This window comes from Vombatus ursinus, unplaced genomic scaffold, assembly GCF_900497805.2.
Source record: "Vombatus ursinus unplaced genomic scaffold, bare-nosed wombat genome assembly UNPS02014926.1, whole genome shotgun sequence".
In the NCBI taxonomy this organism is placed as follows: Eukaryota; Metazoa; Chordata; class Mammalia; order Diprotodontia; family Vombatidae; genus Vombatus; species Vombatus ursinus.
Window position 1 is genome coordinate 5580698 of NW_020954704.1, and position 24004 is coordinate 5604701.

The 24004-nt window shown below is 38.3% G+C and overlaps 1 protein-coding gene across 1 annotated transcript in view; it reads right to left on the bottom strand.

The window, feature by feature from the left end:
- Positions 1-24004, bottom strand: part of LOC114029326 (protein farnesyltransferase subunit beta) — a 108860-nt gene that overhangs the window by 55563 nt on the left and 29293 nt on the right. Inside the window, exons 3-4 of the mRNA XM_027843715.1 lie at positions 19449-19521; positions 18533-18624 (exon numbers count right to left, since the gene is read on the bottom strand). Of these exons, the coding sequence (XP_027699516.1) occupies positions 18533-18624; positions 19449-19521 (165 nt within the window). The remainder of the gene's footprint in view (positions 1-18532; positions 18625-19448; positions 19522-24004) is intronic.

The window sequence follows — 24004 nt, forward strand, 5'->3', positions numbered from 1 at the left end:
AATGTCTCTGATAAAGGCCTCATTTCTCAAATACATAGAGAACTGAATTTATAAGAATACAAGCCATTCCCCAATTGATAAATGGTCAAAAGATATGAACAGTCAGTTTTCAGATGAAGAAATCAAAGCTATCTATAGCCATATGAAGAAGTGCACTAAATCATTTTTGATTAGAGAAATGCAAATTAAAACAACTCTGAGGTATCACCTCACACCTATCAGATTGGCTAATATGAAAAAAAAAAAGTAAAATGATAAATGTCAGAGAGGATGTGGGTAAACTGGGACACGAGTATACTGTTAGTAGAGTTGTGAACTGATCCATCCATTCTGGAGAGCAAGTTAGAACTACACCCATCAGGCAACCAAACTTTACACACCCTTTGATCCAGCAATACCACTACTAGGTCTATATCCCAAAGAGATCATAAAAATGGGAAAAGGACCCACATGTGCAAATATTTATAGCAGCCCTTTTCATGGTGGCAAAATACTAGAAATTAAGGGGATGCCCATCAATTGGGGAATGACTGAACAAGCTGAAGTACATGAATGTAATGGAATACTATTGTGCACTAAGAAATGATGAACAGGCAGATTTCAGAAAAACCTGGAATGACTTGTATGAACTGATGCAAAGTGAAATGACCAGAACAGGAACACTGTACACAGTATCAGCAATACTGTGTGATGATCAATTATGAATGACTCAGCTCTTTTCAGCAATACAATGATCTAAGACAAGTACAAAGGACTCAAGGGAAAATGCTATCTACATCCAGTTAAAGAACTGGTAGACTGAATAAAGATCGAAGCATACTTTTTTCACTTACTTTATTCTTTTTTGTGGTTTTTTCCCCCTTTTGATCTGTTCCTTCTTTCACAACTGTGACTAATATGTTAATATGTTTTACATGATAGCAAATATATAACCTGTATCAAATCGACTATCATTTTAGGAAGAGGAGGGAGAAAAATTTGGAAGTCAAAATCTTTTAAGACTGAATGCTAAAAATTATCTTGCGGTGTAACTGGGGGAAAAATTAAATACTATAAAAATTAAAAAATATATAGGCATAGATTTATCTTATTTACCCATTTGGAATCTACATATGGTAAGATGCTAACATCTTATGCCTGGCATAACAGATTCTCCTTTCTTCTTAGTATACTTCACTCCAGACTCTCGACTAAACAATTCTTTTCTTCCTTAAGTAGCTTTACACAATTCAGATTAGTTCTTGATATGCAAATTGCTTTTCCTATCAATCCTTATACAGTCTTTGACCAAAAAAAAACACTAAAACTTGGCCACTGTTTCTTCATGGAAACATCCCTTTAGAAAGTCAAGTCACTTAGGCCTGATTTTATAGACTCACCAACCTTCTTATCTGATTTTGGTCTTTTGAGTGGAATGTCCTATGGCAAATAATTCTAAGTGATTCTTCCTCTACACACACATACACATATGCATCTATAGAGACACATAAATACATACACACACATACATATGTGTATACATGTGTATCACATATACATGTGTATATATACACGCATACACGTAAAAGCTACAATAAATTAAGAAGTCAGCTTTCTGGTTTAGAAATATCTTTTGAATTTGATTATCATGAATACACTTCCCAGAACCTGACCCTCCCAAAGTGAACTGATAAAATCAAGTTTCAGAATCTGTAAAACTGAAGGCCAGATCCTGGGCTCATGGTAACCTCATAAAAGTGAAGACACTTCATTCCCTTCCCCTAAACTCAGGCTGAAACAGGTAGCTGATGACTAGCAATGCCTCTATTACTTACTGAACCCAACTAGACTACATATCTTAGTTAACATGCAAATTGTTAAGTTATTGTTAAGTTATCCATTTCTTGTTTTTAATTTCAGGCTACTGTACTACATTGTGACAGAATCAGAAACTAAAACTCCAGAAATTGATACTGAGTTGGAAATGCATGCATGTGTGTGTGTACATATATATATGTATATATAACTGCCTCATAATAAATTCAGCAAAGAGTTTGCAAGGTTACACTACTGACAAACAAGAGGAATTCTTAAAAATTGACAATAAGTAAGGAAAATTCAGTGTCACTTTTACTTAAAGAGACTTATACAAAAGGCTTTTAAAACTTTGAAAACATTCACCAAATTCCACAATATCCAACTTGTGTCTTATTAACACAGCAGCAATACTGAAATGTAAGAAATATCATAAGTTTTTGGTTGCAAGAGGCTACAAATGGAACAAAGATGAGCCATAAACCAAAAGGATAAAAGCATATCTCAAGGAGAATATCACCATAACCATATCACTTAAGACATTCATTCCCTTCTTTGTCTCTCCAAATTTTAAAAATTACAATTCTGAAGACCACAATACTGTTAAATGTCAACCATTGAATAAATACCTATTATGTTTCAGGCACTAGGGTAGACACTAAGGGTATAAACAAAAATGAAATAGTCCCTACCCTAGGGAAGCTTAAATTCTTTTTTCAAAAAATATTTTATTTGCTTTAATCAGCCAAAATCTGCCTTCTTACTCTCCTACCCCCCTCCTTCAATTGAGAACACACACACACACACACACACCTATTACAAACACGTATAATAAATCAAAACAAATTTCCACACTGATCATGTCCAAAAAATAATTGTCTCATTCTGAATTCTGAATCTTTCAACTCTCTATCAGCAGGTACGAAAGCATGTTTCATTATTCCTCTGGAATCATGGTGGGTCATTATGCTGATAAAACTTCAGTATACCATCACATTTAGACACCATAATTTGTTTATCCATTCCCCAATTTCTAGGTACACCCTCATCACATTCCAATTCTTTGCCAACTCAAAAAGAGCTATAAATATTTTTATATATCCTTAAGAGTTTGTTTTGCTTAGGACTGATCCCTCTGTTAATTTACCATCCCTCTAGTTCCTTCCCCCTTCTCCTTTTTCCTTCTATTTCCCAATTGAGTAAAATGTATTTCTGTACCCAACTATGTGTGCATTTGTATATTCTTCCCTCCTTTAACCAGTTCAGCTGAGTGAGTTTCAAGAGTCATCCACTCTTCCCTAACCTTCCTCTCCCACTCCCCCCTGCCCTTCCCCCCTCCCCCAGGGCCCTTAAGTGTATTTCTCTTTCTATCTCTTTCCATAAGCTCATCAAGACATAACAGAACCACTCCCAGGCCTTGTTTAATTGGAAGCTCTCTATGAATCCTAATGATGAGGTTCAGAGGAAACAAATGTATCATCTCCCCATATCTGAATTAAGCATTTTATCCTTGTTTAGTCCTTTATCATTATCTATTCAATTCTACATTTTTATATTTCTCTTCACTCCTGCATATGAATTTCAAAGTTTCTCGCAAGTCTTTTATTTTCAATAAAAGTCCATTTTTTTCTCCTGTAGCATTATACTCAGTTGTGCTGGGTTAGTTATTCTTTGCTTTCTGAAATATCATACAAGTTCTCCCCTCCTCTATAGAGGTGGCTTCCTAAATCATGTGTGATCCTGGCTATGGTTCCTCAGTACTTAAATTCTTTCTTTCTGGCTGCTTGTAGTATTTTTCTTTGACCTGGAAACCCTGGATTTTGGCTGTGATGTTCCTAGAAGTGTTCATTTTAAAGATTTCTTTCAGGAGGTTACTGGTAGATTCTTTCTATTTGTACTTTACCCTCCAGTTCTAAGAGATTTGGGCAGTTTTCTTTGAAAAATTTTTGAAGTAGGATGTCAAGGCTCTTTTTCTGGCCACAGTATTTAGATAGTGCAATAATTATTAGTTTTTTTTTTCTCATCTGTTTTCCTTTGGCCATGATACCTTACACTTTCTTGTATTTTTTCAGCCTTTTTGACTTTAATACTTCTTGTTGTCTCATGGAATCATTGGCTTCTATTTCTAATTTTTATTAGTTTTATTTTGTTACTTGGGCAAAGTTTTATACCTCTTGTGCTAAACTGTTAATTCCCTTTCCAAGTCTTTCTTCCATAGCTTTCATTTCTTTTCCAATTTTTTCCTCAAGTACTCTCATTGTTTAAAAAAAATTTTAACGCTTTTTTTTTAAACTCATGTTTTATCTCTTCCAGGAATTCTAGCTAAATTTTTGCCCAAGCTGCGGCTTTTCTTCTAGCTGTTTTGGAGTCATTTTCTACTTTGAGGTTTGTATCTTGAACTTCCCTGCCACAATAGCTCATTATGGTGTGGTTCTTTGTTTGTTTGTTTGTTTGTTCATTCTTCTAGTCTACTTCCTGATTTCAAATTTAATGTTAGGGCTAGGCTCTGCAGCACTTCTACAAGGAATGTCTAGGCTGAATCTATTACTGCTTTCTCGGATATTAAGTGTCAGATTCTTCTGGTATCTCAGGGAGAGTCTGTAAAGGAATAGACCTACTAGCTTCCAGTACTCCAGGACAAAGTCTGTCCCTCTGATCTGACCTCTGAAAGCCCCTGACCTGAGTTTGCGTCTGTGCAAGAATACACCGCTACCCTATCAGCCAGCTGGAAAGCCCTATTAGTTCTGAGTGGCAGAACTGCAGGCTCCCCTTGGGCTGGGATCCCTCCCTTCATTATCCCTCTGCAGGCTGAACTAAATGCTGGAAATGAGAGCTGCCCTACCCTTGGGATCTGAGCCACACTACTGCTCAGACTGGCTTCTGAACTTTCTTCTTTCTCAGGATAATGATCAGGGCCTTCCCGCCAGGCAATGCCACCGGGGTACATAGGTCCCCTTCTCAGTCTGACCTGGAATTATAAAGTGGATGACAAAGCTGTCAATTCATACCCATCCTGATGCAGTACCCCTACATGAGTCTGGGACCTCCTCTTCCCCTGGATGCTTGCACAACACACTGCCGAACCAACTCTGCCATGGTGTCCACAGACTTCTTTGTCTGTGGACAATGCCCAAAGCGGCCTGGAGAGATGACTCACTGTGACTTTTTCTGGATTTCCCTATTGGTATTCAATTTGGCAGATTTTCTAGGTCTGTTTAGAGGAGTTTTGTGGAACTCTGCTGAACGGCTTCCTAGCCCTCTGCCATCTTGGCTCTGCCTGGAGAAGCTTAAATTTTAATGGGGGAAACAATGTGTGTGTGTGTGTGTGTGTGTGTGTGTGTGTGTGTGTGTGTGTGTACATATACACGTATATATATAGATATAGACATATGACAGAAACATAACCTTGAAGAAGATATTAAGGTGTAGCAGAGAGGAGAGAAAGGCCTCTGGTACATGGTGGTGTCTGAGCTTGAGTCTTGGAATTTATTTATAGGAGAGCAACATACTTAGATTTATGATGTACATTAATCTACCTGAACCAGGGTGGGAGATATGTGAGTGAAAAACAAAGGAATGAATGAATAACATTTACTAAGCCCTTTCTATGTATTAAGTACTCTGTGTGTGTGTGTGTGTGTGTGTGTGTGTGTGTGTGTACAGTACACACACAAGTAAGAGTCTATGCCTTCAAGGTACTTACATTCCAAAAGAGGAGATAACAAATATACAGAATATTGACCCGGGAAAGGAGTTCTGGTCTATTAAACGGAAAAGATAATATGAAGAACAATGGGGGAGTGAACTTTTCAGAGGCAACTGATAAATGATATATGACTATATGCACACAGCTGCACAATGGAAAATGACCAGAGTGAAGATAAGGCTGCATGGTACCAGAGGATAAAGAGCCCAGTGGCATACTCCTCACAGGCATGATCTCTAGAGGTCTGGTATGGAGGTAGAAGAGACAGCAGAACAGAGACAACAGAATAGATGTAGGACATAGAGTGGAAGCAGAAACAAGATTTAACAACTAATTGGATATGTGGGGTGAGTATGGAAGGAGTCAAGGAAGACACTGAGGCTGTACACTTGGGTGACAGAAGAGATGGTGGTACATTTCGAAGTAATAGGGAAATTCAGATGCAGGGTGGCTTGGGTGGCAGGAAGATAATGAGTTTTGTTTTGGACATACTGAGTTAGAGATGTCTACAGGACATCATTAGAAACGTTCAACAGGCAGTTTGTGATACAAACTAGTAATAGAGAGAAGAGACTAGGGCCAGACATACAGTGATTTGGGAGTCATTTGCATAGAAATGATAATTAAACCCATGGAGGCTGACAAAGTCACTGAGTAACAGAGTGTAGAGAGAAAAGAAAAGAGGGAGCATGACAGAGTATTGGGCTATAACCAGTTCAGTTAGTGGCTATAATATGGATGAAAAGCCAGAAAAGCAGACTGTGAAGAAGGAGTCAGATAGGCAGAAAGAGAACCAAAAGTGTCACAAAAACCCACAGAAGAGAAACTATTCAGGAGAGAAGGTGATCAACGATGTCAAAAGCTTCAGAGAGGTCAAGAAGAATGTTAACTTTTAAAAAAGCTTTTAGATTTGGCAATTATGAGATTACTGATAACTTTGGAGAGGATAGTTTCAGTTGACTAAGGTCAGAAGTCAGGGGGTTGAGAAGAGAGAAAATAGGGGGATTGAATATAGGCTACTTTTTCAAGGAGTTTGGCTGAGAAACAGGAGAGATAATTGGTTAGAAGACCTTATAATAAGAGAAAATATCAATAATTTAGCATCAGTTCTGTGAGACATAATTACTGATTAGTCTTGAGTCTCACCTACTATAATTAACATTTTCATCAGTGACATGGATGATGGACTAGAAAGCATATACACTCATTAAGCACCTGTGAAAGTAACATCAAAGTAGCATATGAACTATACTGCTAAGAAGAGGAAAACGAAAATCCAACATGGGCTTAAAACAGGTTAGGGAAATGATCAGAATAATACAAAAGCAAAATGAATAGGAATAAATACAAGGAAGTAGAACAAGGGATGAAAAAAGCATAAAATTCAAGATGGGAAATGACTACATGGGCTTAGCCGAGAAAGATCTGCAGGGAGAGGTTGAATGAGATGAATACAAACTGGAAGGCAACTTCTTCAAAAAAAATGTTATCATCATATATATGTATATATACACATATATAGATTTGGATATACATATTATATGCATATATGTACATATGCCTCTCTGTGTATGCATGTGTGTATAAGTGTATGTGTGTGTATCCTTGTGAAATCCTGGCAAACCAATGACCCTGGGCTCTTGGAGGCTATACCAGTATAGTACAAGCTCTGAGAGGTTGTACCAACCTGGAAAGACTTGCATATGTGTTCAAAGAGAGATGTTCTTAACATGTGTTAAGAAATTTCCATGTCCCATACTATTGCCTCTCACCTATCAGAGGTGAGAAACCAAACTACTCTAACAAGGGATTCCACACTATCCTTACAAAATCCCTAGCCTTAAATGCATCAAGGTGTGGGATGGAACTCAGCTAAACCCAAAATGCCCTGGGAGGAGTGGCAAGAGCCTAGCCTGTGTGCTGGAGTAGGAGAGTACCTCTCAAGCAGCACCACTCCTCTTGCCATGGTCTGGATTATCTTTTCTGCCAAATCCAAATCCAAATCCTGTCACCTGACTGAGCCATAAATGCATCTTTTCTGCTCTGAAGATCCAGGTGAATCTTTATCTGTCTAGTGGCTATGATTCAGAGTTACCCTCGCCCTCTCTTCCATCTCCTGCCTTCCTACCTTTGCAGAGACAGTCCTCAATGACTCTCAGCTCTGGGCATTCTCTCGAGCTGTTAACCATCCCTGGAACATTCTACTTTCTCTGCTCTGTTCCAATTACTTGCCCCCCTCACTTCCTTTAAGTCTCAACTAAAATCCCACCTTCTACAGGAAGCCTTCCCCAACTCCTCTTAATCCTAAGGCCTTCCCTCTGTTAATTATTTCCTATTATTCTGTACATAAGTTGTTCTGTATATATGTTTCAAATGCTTCAAAGAGGTCAAGAAGAATGAGAGCTAAAAAAAGGTCTTTAGATTTGGCAATTATGAGATCACTGATAACTTTGGAAAGAATAGTTTCAGTCGACTGAGGTCATGAGTCAGAGGGTTGAGAGGAGAAAAAGTAGGGGGATTGAGTGTAGGTTAATACAAAGCAAGTTATGTATAAATTTCTTTGCATGTTGTCTTCCTCAATGGACAATAAGCTCCTTGAGGGCAGGAAATGTCTTTTGCCTGTTTTTGTATCACTAGTGCTTAACATAGTGCCTGGAATATAGTAGGCACTTAATAAATGTTTATTGGATTGACTGAAATGTTCTCCTTCTGCAACTATGCCCCTTAGAAATGTGAACTTCATTCAAAGCTTAGCTAAAGCTCTACCTCCTTTCCTGATTTTCCCAGTAATAAGGTGTCCCCTCTCAATTACTTTGAATTTGTATACATGTTGTATTTCTGAATTTGTGATTGTATCTTTCCCAATAGGATACAAACTCTTTGATGGCAAGGACTGTCTTCTTGTGTTTGTCTTCTCAGCCCCCAGCAAAGGATCTGGCACATAGTAAGTACTTTTAAAATGACTGGTGATTGAAATGTCACGGAGAAAGGAAAGCAAGTAGGTAGGTCTGGCTGGAACACTCTTTTTCTGCTCTGAAGATCCAGGTGAATCTTTATCTCTCTAGTGTCTATGATTCAGAGTTACCCTCACCCTCTCTTCTATTGGAGACTATTGCATAACCAGCCTGGAAGGTCATACTAGAGCAAGGCTAAGGTGGGTTTTAAATGGCAGAGGAGTTAGTGTTTTATCACAGACCCAATAAAAAACCACTTAAACTTATCAAGTATGGGAGTGAAATGGCCATATCTGTGATTTAATAATATTAATTTGGCCACTTTATAGAAGATGGAAAGAAGGACTAAAGGCAGGGAGACCAATCAGTCAATGAATAAACAAAATTTATTAAGCATCTACTGTATGCCAGTTACTGTTCTAGATTCTGGGGAATATAAAGACAAAAAAGAAACAAAAGAAAAAAAACTATTTGTCCTCAAGAAGCTTACAGTCTAAAATAGAAACAACTCTGAAAGACTTGGGAAGAACTCCAGTCTACAAAAATACCAACCACTACCCCAGAGGAGTCATGTTGAAATTTGCTTCCTATACCCTGACTGAGAGGTGGTGGACTCAGAATGCAGACTGAGGCATTTTTTTCCATAGCCAATGCAGGAATTTGTTTTATTTGACTATGCATATGTGTAACAGCATTCTGTCTTTCATTCTCAATTAGAGTAGGCATATGGGGGAAAAAAGAAAGATTTTCACTGATTAAAAAGATAAAAGATAAAAAAAGAAGCTTATAATCTAGTGAGAGGAAGCAACCCATAGACAGCTATAAATAGATACTAGATAATTTTGGGGAAAGGTATTAGTTGATGGGGTGATCAGGAAAGGATTTACAAATAAGGTGGCATGTGAGACGAATTTTGAAGGAATCTTGATTACAAGAGATGAAGGTAAGTAAGAGTACATTCCATATAGGGAAAGGCATGGCACGGGTGAGAAATGGAATTTTGTGCCCGAAGAACAACTCAAAGACCAGGTTGGCTAGATTGAAGTGTGTATGAAGGGGAATAATGTATAACAAACCTGGAAATATAGGACAGGGTCAGATTTTGAAGGGTTTTAAATGCCAAACAGGAATTTATATTTGACCCAACAACTATTTGGCAGCTATGTGAAGAACTTAAGAGACTATTATAATAGCCCAGGCAAGAGGTAATGAAGGTCTCAACAAGGGTGGCTGTGGTATGAGTGTACATGATGCAAGTTGTGTAGTACTGTATCTGGACCTAAGATCCACCATCTTAGTGATACAGAAAACCCAAAAGGAATAGTTTAGAGACACAGAGATGACTGACAGATTTAAGATTAGCATGCTGAAATAATCCAATAAAAGTTATTACACAGAACTACTAATAAAAATAAAAGAATGAGTAGGATTGATATGAAATGGGATAATTTGTTAAATATCAAACAAAATTTGAAGAAAAATTAAGATACCTTACTCTCTACATAATGACTCTCTCAAGACATCCTTACACCAATTAAATGTGACATCAAATCACTCACATTACTGAAATATGGATCTTTCACGAAGACAGCTACTCTTAGCCATTCTTGGATCTCTCTCCATGATTCTTAGACTGACTCACTCTTATTTTGTTACTGACATGGCTTGCTGATCAGACATTGACTCTTGGGCAACTCACTTAGCTGCTGTCTGCCTCAGGTTCCTTATCTGTAAAATGGGATAACAGCACCTATCTTCCAGGATTATTGTGAGGATAAAAAGAAATGGTATTTGTAAAATACTATGCAAAACTTAAAAGCATTATATAAATGTTAGCTATTATCCTATTAGATGTGACAATTATGATTCCATTTGGAGAACTGCTACATGCTTTGATGTTTGTTGATTTGAATGAGCATGTGAACAAGAATTTCAAAATTTTTACTCAACTTGAGAAACATTTATACATTTAAAATTCTTGAATTCTTTTTCTTTTACTATACTTCAGGGGTCTATATTCTTGTTAGTGAGAATTCTCCCTCCACAAACACACGTCACAATCCTTCTGTAACTGAGTTGTCTCCAAGAGATGTTATGACCAAAACTTCATCAACAAGCAGTCAAACTGGTAAAAGCTCCTTAACTTAACTTAATCTCTAATAGAATCAGCTTTGCCACAAGAAACGAGCCTAATGGCATTCAAAACCTCTTCTTCAACTGGAACTTAAGCTAGAGAAGGACTGACTTCAACCTGAGGTAAACAGTCAATGGCTTCAGCATTAATCAATGATGGACTGTCAAGAACACTATGGAAGTGTTCAACCCATCTCTCTAGGATCATGTCCTTATCATTAATCAATATGGTTCCATCAACACTGAGTATTTGAGACACCATAGGTCTTTGACTCATAAATAGCCTTAAGGGCATCATAAAAGTGATCTGGATTGTTACTATCAGCATAAAAATGTTTTACAACTTATACAAAAGTTGACTGAAAGTTTCCAGGTTATATGGCAAGAGGAGGGTATCCCCCAGGAGTTCAAGGACAACACCATTGTCCACCTCTATAAAGGACAAGGAAATAGATTGTCCTCTGACAATCATGGGGGAGTCTCCCTCTTAGTTACTGCTGGCAAGATTCTTGCCAGAGTCTCCCTTAATAGGCTGATCCTTCACCTGGAAGACAGGTATCTACCTGAGAGCCAATGTGGCTTCAGAAAGGGCAGAGGAATGGTCAATATGGTGTTTGCTGCCTGACAACTCCAGGAGAAATGCCATCTGACTAAGGCCTTTGACACTGTCAGGTGTGAAGGCTTATTGAAAATTATTTCAAAATTTGGTTGCCCAGAGAAGCTCATCAGTACTGTACACTAATTTCATTATGATATGCTTGCACAGGTTCTGGATAATGGATGACGCTCTCGTGCTTTTCCAGTCAGATTAAGGCTCTGTGTTTGCTCCCATGCTTTTTAGCATGATGTTTTCACCTTTGTCAAATGCCTTCAATGAAGATGAATGTGGCATCAAAGTCAAGTACCACACTGAAGGTTAATTCTTCAAATTGAAAAGGCTACAAGCCAAGACTAAAGTGGAGGAAGTGCTGGTGCATGTTTTTTTATTTGCAGATGATTGTGCATTCAATGCAGCCTCTGAAGCTGAGATGCAACAAAGTATGGATGGTTTCTCTGGTGCCTGTGCTAATTTTGGCCTACCAATTAACACCAAGAAAACACAAGTATTTCATTAGCCAGCCAGCACCACAACACCCATACATGGAATCACTGGTTACACAATACGGAGAAGTTTTGAATGCTGTAGATAACTTCACTTACCTTGGCAGCATTTTTTCTAGAGATGTACACACTGATAATGAGGTTGATGCACGCATTGCCAGAGCTAGCTCAGTGTTTGGGAGGCTCCAAAGGAAAGTGTAGGAGAGAAGAGGTATTAAACTGACTACCAAACTGAAGGTCTATAGAGTCATTGTGCTGACCTCATTGTTATATGCCTGTGAAACCTGGACAGTATACCAGCGCCATGCCAGGAAACTGAATCACTTCCATTTGAATTCTCTTAGGAAGATTCTGAAGATCACCTGGCAGGATAAGATACCAGACACTGATGTCCTTTCTCGAACTAAACTGCCAAGCATTCAAACTCTACTGCAGAAAGCACAACTCCGATGGGTTGGCTACACTGTTCTAATGCCAAAAGTATACTTGCCTGAAAGACTATTTTATGGAGAACTCACACAGGGCAAATGCTCACATGGTGGTGAGAAGAGGCAATAAAAGGCACTCTCAAGGTCTCTCTTAAGAACTTCGGAACTGATTGTGTGATATGGGAGACACTGGTACAGGACCACTCAGCATGGTGTGCCCTCATCAGAGAGGTGCTGTGCTCTATGAGCAAAGCAGAATTGAAGTAACTCAAAATAAACTCAAGATGTACAAATTTAGAGAATCCATCCCAAATGTTCCCATGGACTACTTGTGCCCAACCTGTCCTCATCAAAGGATTTGTTCTGTGAAGTTTGGATTCAGTCAAAGGGCCTCACTTGAGGAGCTAGAGGGCCACATGTGGCCTCGAGGCCCGCAGGTTCCCCATCCCTGCACTAAACTATGAGCTCCTTAAAAGCAGAGACTGTCTTTTGCCTTTTTTTTTGTATCTCCAGTACTTTGCACAGTGCCTGGTACACAGTAGGTGCTTATAAATGCTTGTGACTGACTGGGTTTTAAACAATGGTTCTTTAAACCAAGACCACCTCAACACAGTGACACTATTACACAACTGGCAACACTAGCCCAATGTCACAAAGGTTTCTTTAATGACAGAATGATTAAGAAAATCAAATGTGAATAAATCTGTATTATACATATAAAAGGGGTAGCTAGGTGGCACAAAGGACAGAGTGCCAAGCCTGGAGTCAGGAAGACCTGAGTTCAAATCTGGCCTCAGGCACTTACTAGCTGTGTGATGCTGGGCAAGTCACTTAACCTTGTTTACCTCAGTTTCCTCATCTGTAAAATGAACTGGAAAAGGAAACGGCAAACCACTCCATTATCTCTGCCAGGAAAACTCCAACTAGGTTAATAAAGACTCAGATACAACTGAAACAACTAAACAATAATATACATAAAAACATTATGACTTAATAAGAGAAGAAAAAGAAATTGAAGGTATTAGAATAGGCAAAGAAGAAACAAAGCTATCACTCTTTGCAGATGATATGATGATATACTTAGAGAATTTTAGAGAATCAAGTAAAAAACTACTTGAAATAATAAACAACTTTAGCAAAGTTGCAGGATATAAAATAAACCCACACAAATCATCAGCATTTCTATATATTACTAACAATGCCCAACAGCAAGAGATAGAAAGAAAATTCCATTTAAAGTTATTGTAGACATTATAAAATACAAACCCAGGAACTATATGAACACAACTACAAAACACTTTTTTTGGGGGAGGAGGGGTTCCGCAATGGGGTGAAGGGACTTGCCCAGGGTCACACAGCTAGTAAGTGTTATGTGTCTGAGGCTGGATTTGAACTCAGGTCCTCCTGAATCCAGGACCAGTGCTCTATCCACTGCGCCACCTAGATGTCCCCACAAAACACTTTTCACACAAATAAAGTCAGATCTAAATAACTGGAAAAACAATGGAAAAACATGAGTTGCTCTTGGGTAGGCTGAGCTAATACAGTAAAAATGACAATTCTACCTAAATTAATTCACTTATTCAGTGTCATACCAATCAAACTACCAAAAAATTATTTTACAGAGCTAGAAAAAATAATAACAAGATTCATCTGGAAGAACAAAAGGACAAGAATATCAAAGGAACTAATGAAAAGAAATGCAGGGGAAGGTGGCCTAGCCATACCAGATCTTAAATTGTATTATAAAGCAGCAATCATCAAAACTACTTGGTACTGGCTGAGAAATGGAGTGGTGGATCAGTGGAATAGGTTAGGTACACAAGACACAATAGTCAATGACTACAGTAATCTACTGTTTGATAAACCCAAAGACCCCAGCTTCTGGGATAAGAACTCACTATTTGACAAAGACTGCTGGGAAAACTGGAAAAGAGTATGGCAGAAACTAAGCATAGAACATCTTACACCATATACCAAAATAAAGTCAAAATGGGTACACGATTTAGATATACAGGCTGATACTATAAACAAATGGGGAGAGCAAGGAACAGTTTACCTGTCAGATTTAAGGAAAAGGGAAGACTCTATGACCAAATAAGAGATAAAGAACATTATGAAATGCAAAATGGATAATTTTGATTACATTAAATTGAAAAGTTTTTGCACAAACAAAACCAATGCAACCAAGATTAGGAGGGAAGCAGAAAACTGGGAAAGAATTTTTACAACCATTGTCTCTGATAAAAGCCTCATTTCTAAAATATATAAAGAACTAAGTCAAATTTATAAGAATACAAGTCATTCCCCAATTGATAAATGGTCAAAGGATATGAACAAGCAGTTCCCAGATGAAGAAATTAAAGCCATCTATAGTCATATGAAAAAATGCTCTAAATCACTATTGATTAGAGAAATGCAAATCAAAACAACTCTGAGGTATCACCTCACACCTATCAGATTGGCTAATATGACAAAACAGGAAAATGATAAATGTTGGAGAAGATGTGGGAAAACTAGAACATTAATTCATTGTTGGTGGAGTTGTGAAATGATCCAACCATTTTGGAAAGCAATTTGGAACGCTATAAAAATGTGAATACCCTTTGACCCAGCAATAGCACTTCTAGGGCCGTATCTGAAAGAAATCATACAAATGGAAAAAGGATCCACATGTACAAAAATATTTATAGCAGCTCTTCTTGTGGTGGCAAAGAATTGGAAACTGAGAGGATGCCCATCAATTGGGGAATGGCTGAACAAGCTGTGGTACGTGAATTTACATTGAATTTACATTACATGGAACACTATTGTGCTATAAGAAATGATGAACAGGATGACTTCAGAAAAACCTGGAAATACTTGTATGGACTGATGCTGAGTGAAGTGAGCAGAACCAGGAGAACATAGTACACAGTAAAAGCCATGATGAAGGATGACTAACGTTGATAGACTTAGCCCTTCTCTCCAAAAGTCTCATGATGGAAAATGCTATCTGCATCCAAAGCAAGAACTATGGAGTTTGAATGCAGATCGAAGTATACTATTTGCTATTTTTTTTCTTTTGTTTTGTTCAATATGACTAATGTGAAAATATGTTCAATAGGAATATATATGTATAGCCTATATCAGATTGCACACTGTCTTGGGGAGGGTGGTGGGGAGGAAGGGAGAGAAAAATTCAAAACTCAAAAGCTTATGGAAGCGATTGTTGATAAATCAAAATAAATTAATAAAAAAAAGAAAAAGAAAAAAAAATGATGAGCTGGCAGACTTCAGAAAAACCTGGAAAAACTTGTATGGACTGATACTGTGTGAAGTTAGCAAAACCAAGAGAACATGGTACACAGAACAGCCACATTGTGCAATGATTAACTTTGATAGACTTAGCTCTTCTCAGCAATGCAACGATTTAAGACATCTCCAAAAATCTCATGATACAAAATGCCATCTACATCCAAAGAAAGAACTGTGAAGTTTGAATGCAGATCGAAGCATACTACTTGCTCTTTTCTTCTGTTTTGTTTTGTTTCTTCTTTCTTGTGGTTCCTCCTATTGGTTCTAATTCTTCTTTACAATATGACTAATCTGAAAATATGTTTAATAGGAATACATATGTATAGACTATATCAGATTGCGCGCCATCTTGGAGAGGGAGGGAAGGAGGAAGGGGTAGAAAATTGAAAACTCAAAAGTTTAAGGAAGCTAATGTTGAAAACTAAAAATAAATTAATTTAAAAAAAATCATTACGACTTGATCACACTCCCCCTGAAATGTAAGGCATGTATGCTCTATCTACTAGAAAGTCCTGTTATCTTTGTTCCCCAGATAGAAGACCTGGCAAGAACAATGCTGACCAACAGAGGGAACTCACGTCGTTCTCAAAACGTAACAGAAGCTCAGCAACGAACAAAATATAAAATTAAGAGGGAAAATATTATTTCTGGCAGGAAGAAAATCCTACAAATAAAAGCTACTTTCCAATTGCTAAAATCTTAGCCCAATTCTAATACTATTCACCTGAAATAAAAACTAAATTAAGAATTTATTTGCTACACATTTTTCTCATATAAAAAATCACAAATTTAAAAGAATAATGTGAAATTTCCTGTTCTCTAATTAAAATAAAGGGTTAGTTATGAGGAAAGAATAATTGTTTTACACACATATGCACACACACACACACACACACACACACACACATACACAATTTCCCAGATCAGGCAGTTCAGGATGATGTATACCTAGCTCACTAGCTAGAATTATTACAGATCATGTAACTACCTACTAGGCTCAAAACAAAATGCATGATTGAAAAGTGTGTACAATTCTTAGTAAGTCTGTAAATTTTCATTCAGGAGAGCCATATCTAAGGTTAACGAAGAAGATGTGGAGTAGCAATTCCCAGATGCCAAACATAAAGTGGCTTGGAATTCAACTAGGTGGCTAATGTTACTATCACTCTAGTTGGGCTGAGACACAAAAACAACACAAAGGAAAGCTTCTACTACTTTATTCCCGAGGAGAGGCCCAGTACTTTGCACAATTATAGAACACGAAATATGCCATCTAGGGAAAAATGTTCAGATCTAATTTATACCTGAACTTTTCTATTAAAATAGCTCCTCCTCCTCTTTTATCTCCTTAGCTCCAGCCACATCCTACTCTGGTCTGACTCACTCCATCTGAAATTCACACTAAAGTCTGATAATTGCATTCTGGTTTTTTTTTATTATTATTATTTCATACATAGATTAGCATGTTCCCTTACAGTGCTTCATTGGCATTTGAAAGAAATAATTTTGGGGCAGCTAGGTGGTGCAGTGCATAGAGCTCCGGCCTTGGAATCAGGAGGACCTAAGTTCAAATCCGGCCTCAGATACTTGTCACTTAGTAGCTGTGTGACCCTGGGCAAGTCACTTAACCTCAACTGCCTCACCAAAAAAAAAAAAAAAAAGCAAAAATTAAAGAAATAACGTCATTCACGTGCACCAACTGGTACTTTAGAAGCACACAGGTATTTATTTTGACAAATAAATCCTTGTTATTTCAGAAGTTCTGCCAACTCCACTTCCACTGTTAAAAGAAATTTAGCCCATAGCATCCTTATGATGATGGAGACAATGTAGATTGTTTTACTCCCCCACCTCCCCCCCTACTTTGTTCAAAGTGCAATTCCTTACTATCCCCACCATCCGCATTCATCACAAGACACCCTACACCCAGGAAAGCAGAATGGGAGGTTATTGTTGAGAAAGAATGAATGAGACAATGTGCAGTTCTGTTCTTGTGGCATGACAGTGTGACCTAGGCCAGGGCACCGGCTGGGCTCCATGTATCCTGGCACAGCTGCCTCCACTTGATGCATAAAAATGAACCTCGCTAGCGAGCCTTTCCATTCCTGAGTTCTGTAACTCAGAGGCTCAGAGAGTGCATATTGGACTAGATGATACCAAAGATCCCTCCCCAGTTGTAACACTCTACAAAACTACAACTAATCTTCCTCAAAGGAAAGTATGATTTCTCACTATGATCGATACAAGCATCAAATACAATTCCTGACTCATCTTTTTATTAGGAATAAAAATAAAAATAAACGTCCTAAGTTTACAGAACTCATTTTTCTCTTCTCCAAAATGTAAATAGTAGGAATATTCTAATAAAAAAGTATCAAACACAGAACACCATCTGCACAAAACACTAAGGAAAATTCACAATTTCTTAAGTCTCCAATTATGCATTGGAACATTTAAGAAAATCATGAATAAAGGATCTGTTCCAGAGGGATTTGACCACTGGGTACTATCAAATATAGTTACCAGAAAGGTTATTGCCCCTTTCCTAAAGTGAAAGATATTATAGGGACAGACTATACTTATGGAAGAGTGAAGAATCTGCTAACTGGGCGTTGGCAGAGCCTCCCCAAAGAAGCCAAGCTTGGAGACAAACCCTAGAACCACAGAATCTTAACATTTTAAAGGTCACACAGTTCAACCTCCTTTCATATAGTAATCTCCATTATAATATCCCTAATAAAGATGATCCTATCCTATGAGCCCCTACTTGAACACTACCAGTGACTGTGAAACTCATTACCTATTTTCTACCAAGATCATGGTTTTTTACTCAAATGATCAGAGCTGATGACCAATTTACTTCTTAAAGACCACAAGCTGATCAACAGATTAGGCTGGAGAATAAGCCAAAACTCTCCTGTTGGATTCCTAAATTTTGGAATACCTAAAAGTTCACATTGGGCCTTTGAAAAGGAGGAGAACTTTAGAAAGTTCCTAAATGTCAAGGAGAAGGCACAATTTTCTTCTGTAATCTCCTGACTCTTCACATAAAAAAAATTCAAATAAAATTAAGAAGAGAGCCCAAAAGCCAAATTTAAGGAGACTAAAGTGAAACTCACTCTGAAGCCACCGACTCAGGAATGGGTTCATCAAGCAGCTCCAAGCTGTGCAGGATCCAATAACAGAGCCAAGGGCGGCTAGCATCCAGACACTGTGAAATGGACAGGAAAGAAAACACGTTTCCTATTCATACTACTCCAAGACACTGCTGACATGGTGTCATCTGTCTCACTCCAAGCAGCCTGCTGAGGGAGAGGTCAGGGTATCCTATTGATAAGAGTCAATAAATGAAGGAGAATGGCTCTGGAGAGCTGTGGCCTTGGCCAGGAGCTGATATATGTAACAAAGGAATAATACCCCAATGAATTTCACATTAGATCAACCAGCAGTAAGTGAACTCAAAAGGCTAAGGGAAAATAATAACTTGTTGGCATTCTTGCTAGGGGTACAGGGAGGCATAGGAGAGGAAAGAGGCTTTCTGTATTAGGTCAAACCTACTATTAAACGTCCTTGTCGTCAAACAGGCCCGACATGAAAAATAACCTCACAAAAGTATTTAACAGGATGAAGCAGGGCAAAAAGCTCCTACCCCAAAGAAAAGGACAACAGAGAAGGATACCAAAAAGTCCATGATATTCGAAATTTAGTTGGACACTCCTAGTTTTGTTGTTGATTTTTTTTAATCTGAAAACCAGGGCAGCCTAACCAGATGGAATATCCCAGACATTCTTTTGAAGCTACATGAGGAAAGGAAGGGGATCAACAACCTGGCCTACTCCCATAAAGGAGAGAGGTACACAGGAACTACAGTAACAGTCCTATGATGAGAACAGTATAGGTACACTAGACAACCTCAAGAAAGACAATTTCAGGAGGCTTTTAGAAAGTAAAAAGAAGGTAGAGAAGCTTATCTGACTATTAGTTTGATCAGTTGGAAAAGTTTGAAATCCAGTGCTCCTAAGTTGATATATTTACCTCATAAGCATCTGTCAGCTGTCGAAGACCTCTTTTTAGATAATGGAAGTGCTTCTCTCGATGCAGAATAAGTCTGGAAAGACAAAGAGCTTATTATGAATAAGCCTTCTATGAAAACTTTACATGAATAGTCCCCTCCTCCCAACAATTAAACATACACATACTCTCTTCCTCTCACCATGGTTACAGAATAAATAACCTGCTCCTTTCATAGCCCTGCAAGATGGCTGAACTTTTTTATGGAAGCAAAAACAAAAAAAGAAAGGAAATAAACAGGGTGCCCATCAATTGGAGAATGGCTGAACAAACTGTAGCACATGAATGTAATGGAATATTATTGTGGCCTAAGAAATGACGAATATGAGAAAGTCAGAGAAATAAGAGAAGGCTTATATGAACTGACACAGAACAAAGAAAGAAAAAACTAGGATAATTTATACAATGATTACGATAATGTAAACAAAAAGGCAACAAAATTCGGATTGAATGCAATGACCAATCGTGTTCAGGAGAACAGTGGTGAAGAACTACAGGTGAAGCAGGTTGTACACACTATCAGATGAGGTAGTTTTGCTACTTTGCTTACCTATGTTACTTTGTTACAAGAGAGAATTCAAGAAAGGAGCATATATCAGAAAATGATTATGTTGTAAAAAAATAAAAGGAGTCAAGAAGACCATTTTTAAAACACAAAAGACCAACATTAAGTGTCTTAAACAGTCCACTGTCCCATAGCTGGCAAACTCTTTTCTCCAATTAGAATTCCTATTAATTTAGAGTAGTTGCCTGACTGGCTGGGAGGCCTCTCCTCCTGCTACATTCTCTGCTCCCTCATAACCCATTCCAGTCCTACATGCCCTGTGTCTCTATACCACTTTTCCCTCTTTCCAATGTGTCCCATAGAAACTCCATTCTACAGTAAACAAACTGTCCTTCATGTTAAGCCTCTTCTTTTCACATACTGTACATCTTTTTTTGCAATCATAAAAGTCTGGCTCCTCTGAAGAAAATGCTGCATCCCTGGCTACCCTCTTCAGTACTGAAAATACTTTCCCTTATGCTCCCAAACATACTGTCCAGTTGAAGGAATAGGCATAGAAGGAACAGTGCTCCTCACTGCCACCTCCAGACCCTCCCCTAAGCCTCCACCATTTAGCAACTTCACCTCCTTTGAGATTCACTCCATCTGACTCTATCTAGATCCTAGTTCCAGTTCAGTGCTGGGCTCATAGTTTTCCTCCCCAATACAACTGCTGCTCATATACTTCAAATTACATGTTGATGCATGACTCCCAGTTCATCAATGTCCTCAGTTCTCATGATGGTCATACCTTTGAGCTCATCATCACAGCCACTGTGCCTAATTTTTAAATTTCCCTTTCTTGACCATAATCCTCCTCTCCCTTCCCTCTCTCTGTGCTTCATACCCCCTGAAATTATTCTCCAACCCTTCCCACATCTCCAGTCATGCCACCCACTCTTTGTTTGTTTGTTTCTTCCCCCAGGCCATCCATCGGCTCTGTTCTGGCCTCTACTCCTTCCTTTTAAAATCTTTCTTTTTTTTAAAATTTTTAAATAAAATTTTATTTTCATTTTCAGATTTTTCTCCTTCCCCCACCCCCTCTCCTACCCATTGTGAGAGGGAAAGAAACACAAAACCCATTACAAATATGAAGTCATGCAAAATAACATTTAAAATCTTGACCCTAGTAACCAGGTCAAATTTACACCGTCCTCTATCCTTGAGTCCCTTGCTCCCTTGTCTTATCAACCGTTATTCCTTTCCAAACCCTAACCTTAGATTACTCTCACCACTCTCTCCAGCTCCTATTGCTGAATGCCATTCAAGGGACTCACAGAATTTATTCTAAATCTCTCCTCAAATCACATACCACCTCCTCTCCTCTTCACTTCAACAAAAGATTGTACCTCAAATTTTGCTGGAAAAAAATTGAGACATCACCAGTTTCCTCTTCTCTCCCATTTCTATACCTCAAATCCCCTCAACACTATTATTTCTTCTCTTTTTCTCCCACATCAGAAGATATAACCCTTCTCCTAGACATGGCAAGTTCTTCTGCTTAGGCCCTTGATCCTGTCTCCTCCAGCACATTGCCCCTTTGATGATCTCTTCTCTCTCTCTAATTTTCAATCCTCTCTCTTTATCAATTAGCTCCTTCTTTGAGGCCTAAAAATACAACCAGATATCCACAACCTGGATCCTCTAAAAAACTTCACTTGACCCTAGCATCTCCTCAAAACACTGACCTTGCTCTCTCCTCCCTTCCCAAACTCTTAGCCAACAAAGAAAGTTGTCTGAACTCTTTTTCTCTGCTCTCTCACCTCCTATTCATTTTTCAACTCATATGACTTCAGACTCAATCACTTGACTGAAAATTATTCCCTCCAGTCACCAATAACCTCTTTATTGATAAATGCAGTAACCTTTCCTTAATCTTCATCATTCTTGACATCTCTGCAGCATTTGATACTGCTGAATGCCTTGATTCTCATGAATATTTTTTCCTCTCCGAGTTACAATGACTTTGCTCATTCTTCTTCTTCTCCTAGCAGATCAATATCACCCACTTCTTTTGTAGGCTAATGATCTATTTCCCACCCCTTATGAATGGCTGTACCACAGAGCTCTATCCTACCTTCCAATTCCCCTCTCTACATAACTTTTTTACCAAGAAATCTTACCAATCTAATTGATTCCAATGGATTCAACTACTGTCTTTTTGTAGGAGTCTCAAATTTACATATCTCTCTCTAGCTCTCTCTAGTTTTCCATCTCCCACAGGCAGCTGGATATCTTCCTGGATGGCCCTCAGGCAGATTCTTAAACAACCCATCAAAAACAAGTTTCATTATGTTTCCCACCAAACTCACTTCCTTCCAATTTCCCCATTTCTGTCATGGGAAATGCTATTCTTCGAGTCACCCAGGTTCAGGACCTAAGAATCATCCTGAACTCTTCATTCTTACTCATACCCCACACCTAACCAGCTGTCAGGTAGAATCAGTCTTGCTGATTCTACCACTACAACATCTCTCAACTCTATCGTCTTTTCTTTACACATGTCACAATCACTCCAATTCATACCATTATTACTTCTAGCTTGAACCATTCCAATTGTTTCCCAATAAACATTCAGCTCTTTCCAATCCCAACTTCCACACAGCTGCCTATTTAGTATTCCTGAAGAATTGGTCTGATCATATCCTTCCATTGCTTAAGAAATTCCAGTGGCTCCCCCTTCCCTCCAGGATAAAATGCAAATTCCTGTGTTTGGTGATTTAAAGCCTCATTTCTATGCCAATTACACATTAACCTCTCTCTCCCCCATTAACTCAATGTTCCAGTCAAACTGAACTACTCCCTGTTCCCTGTAACTCTGTACACACAACACGGCTATCTTCCATGCCTGGAAAGCTCTCCCTCTTCACTTCCATCTCTTGGAACCCATTATTCCTTTCAAGGCTCAGTTCAAGTGGCATCTCAAGTGGCACAAGACACCTTTCCTGATTCCCCCAGTTGTTAGTACTCTCCACACATCCCTCCTATGCCCCTCCCCAAAATTACTATGTATTTACTTTATCCATACTTTGTATTTACTTACCTGTGTACATGTTGTTTCCCCCTAGTAGAAATGTAAGCTCCTTGAGGACAGGGACTGTTTCATTTTTGTCTTTGTATCCCCAGCATCCAGCACAAAGCCTGGCACAAAGTAGGTGCTTAATAAATGCTAGTTGACAAACTTGGGCCTGGAGAAGAGTTAAGAAAATTCACCTCCCTGACTTCTTTGCAAAGGTGGGGGATTATTACATATACTGTTAGACTTGGTTGATGTGTTGGTTAGTTTTGCTAAATTGTTTTTTCCCTCTTTTTAAATATTTGTCACAAGGGATAGCTTGGAGGGGAAGGGCGGGGGAGGGATACATTAAGAAATGAAGGTGATATAAAAACAAAAGATGAATTAAAATATGATAAAATAAATGCTTGTTGAATTGAATAAAAGCACCTAGAGATCATATTGGAGAACATATATGGGTTATCTATCCTCTCTTGGAGAATATATATGGGTGATACATAATAACATCCTCTCTACAGAGACTTTATTGTACTGCAGAAACCATAATTTGCACTATGCAGCCAGCTAGAGACCACATTTCACAGGGCTTCTGGCTCTCCAGTTCAATCATTCCAATGATAAAGTCATTAATGACTTTCTATGTCTTCTTTGTCTTTCTCTTCATTTTAAAGGTATTTCTTCACAGAAGTAAAGAGCACTTCCTTGAGGTTTGTGTTTTCACTATGACTACCCCTCAGTAATCCATCTATCATAACCTCATTGATATTTCATCTCCTAATTGCTAATCTAAAGCCAGACAGTCACATTTTTTGTTTTGTTTTGTTATAGCCAGTAGCTTTCCTTGGTATCTTATCATTATCAGCATATAGGTCAGAAACCTGCTCTAATGTGCCACATCCAGTCTTATTCATAGATGGAACAGGTAGCAATCCATTCTCAGAAATTATGGCAAACAAAAGT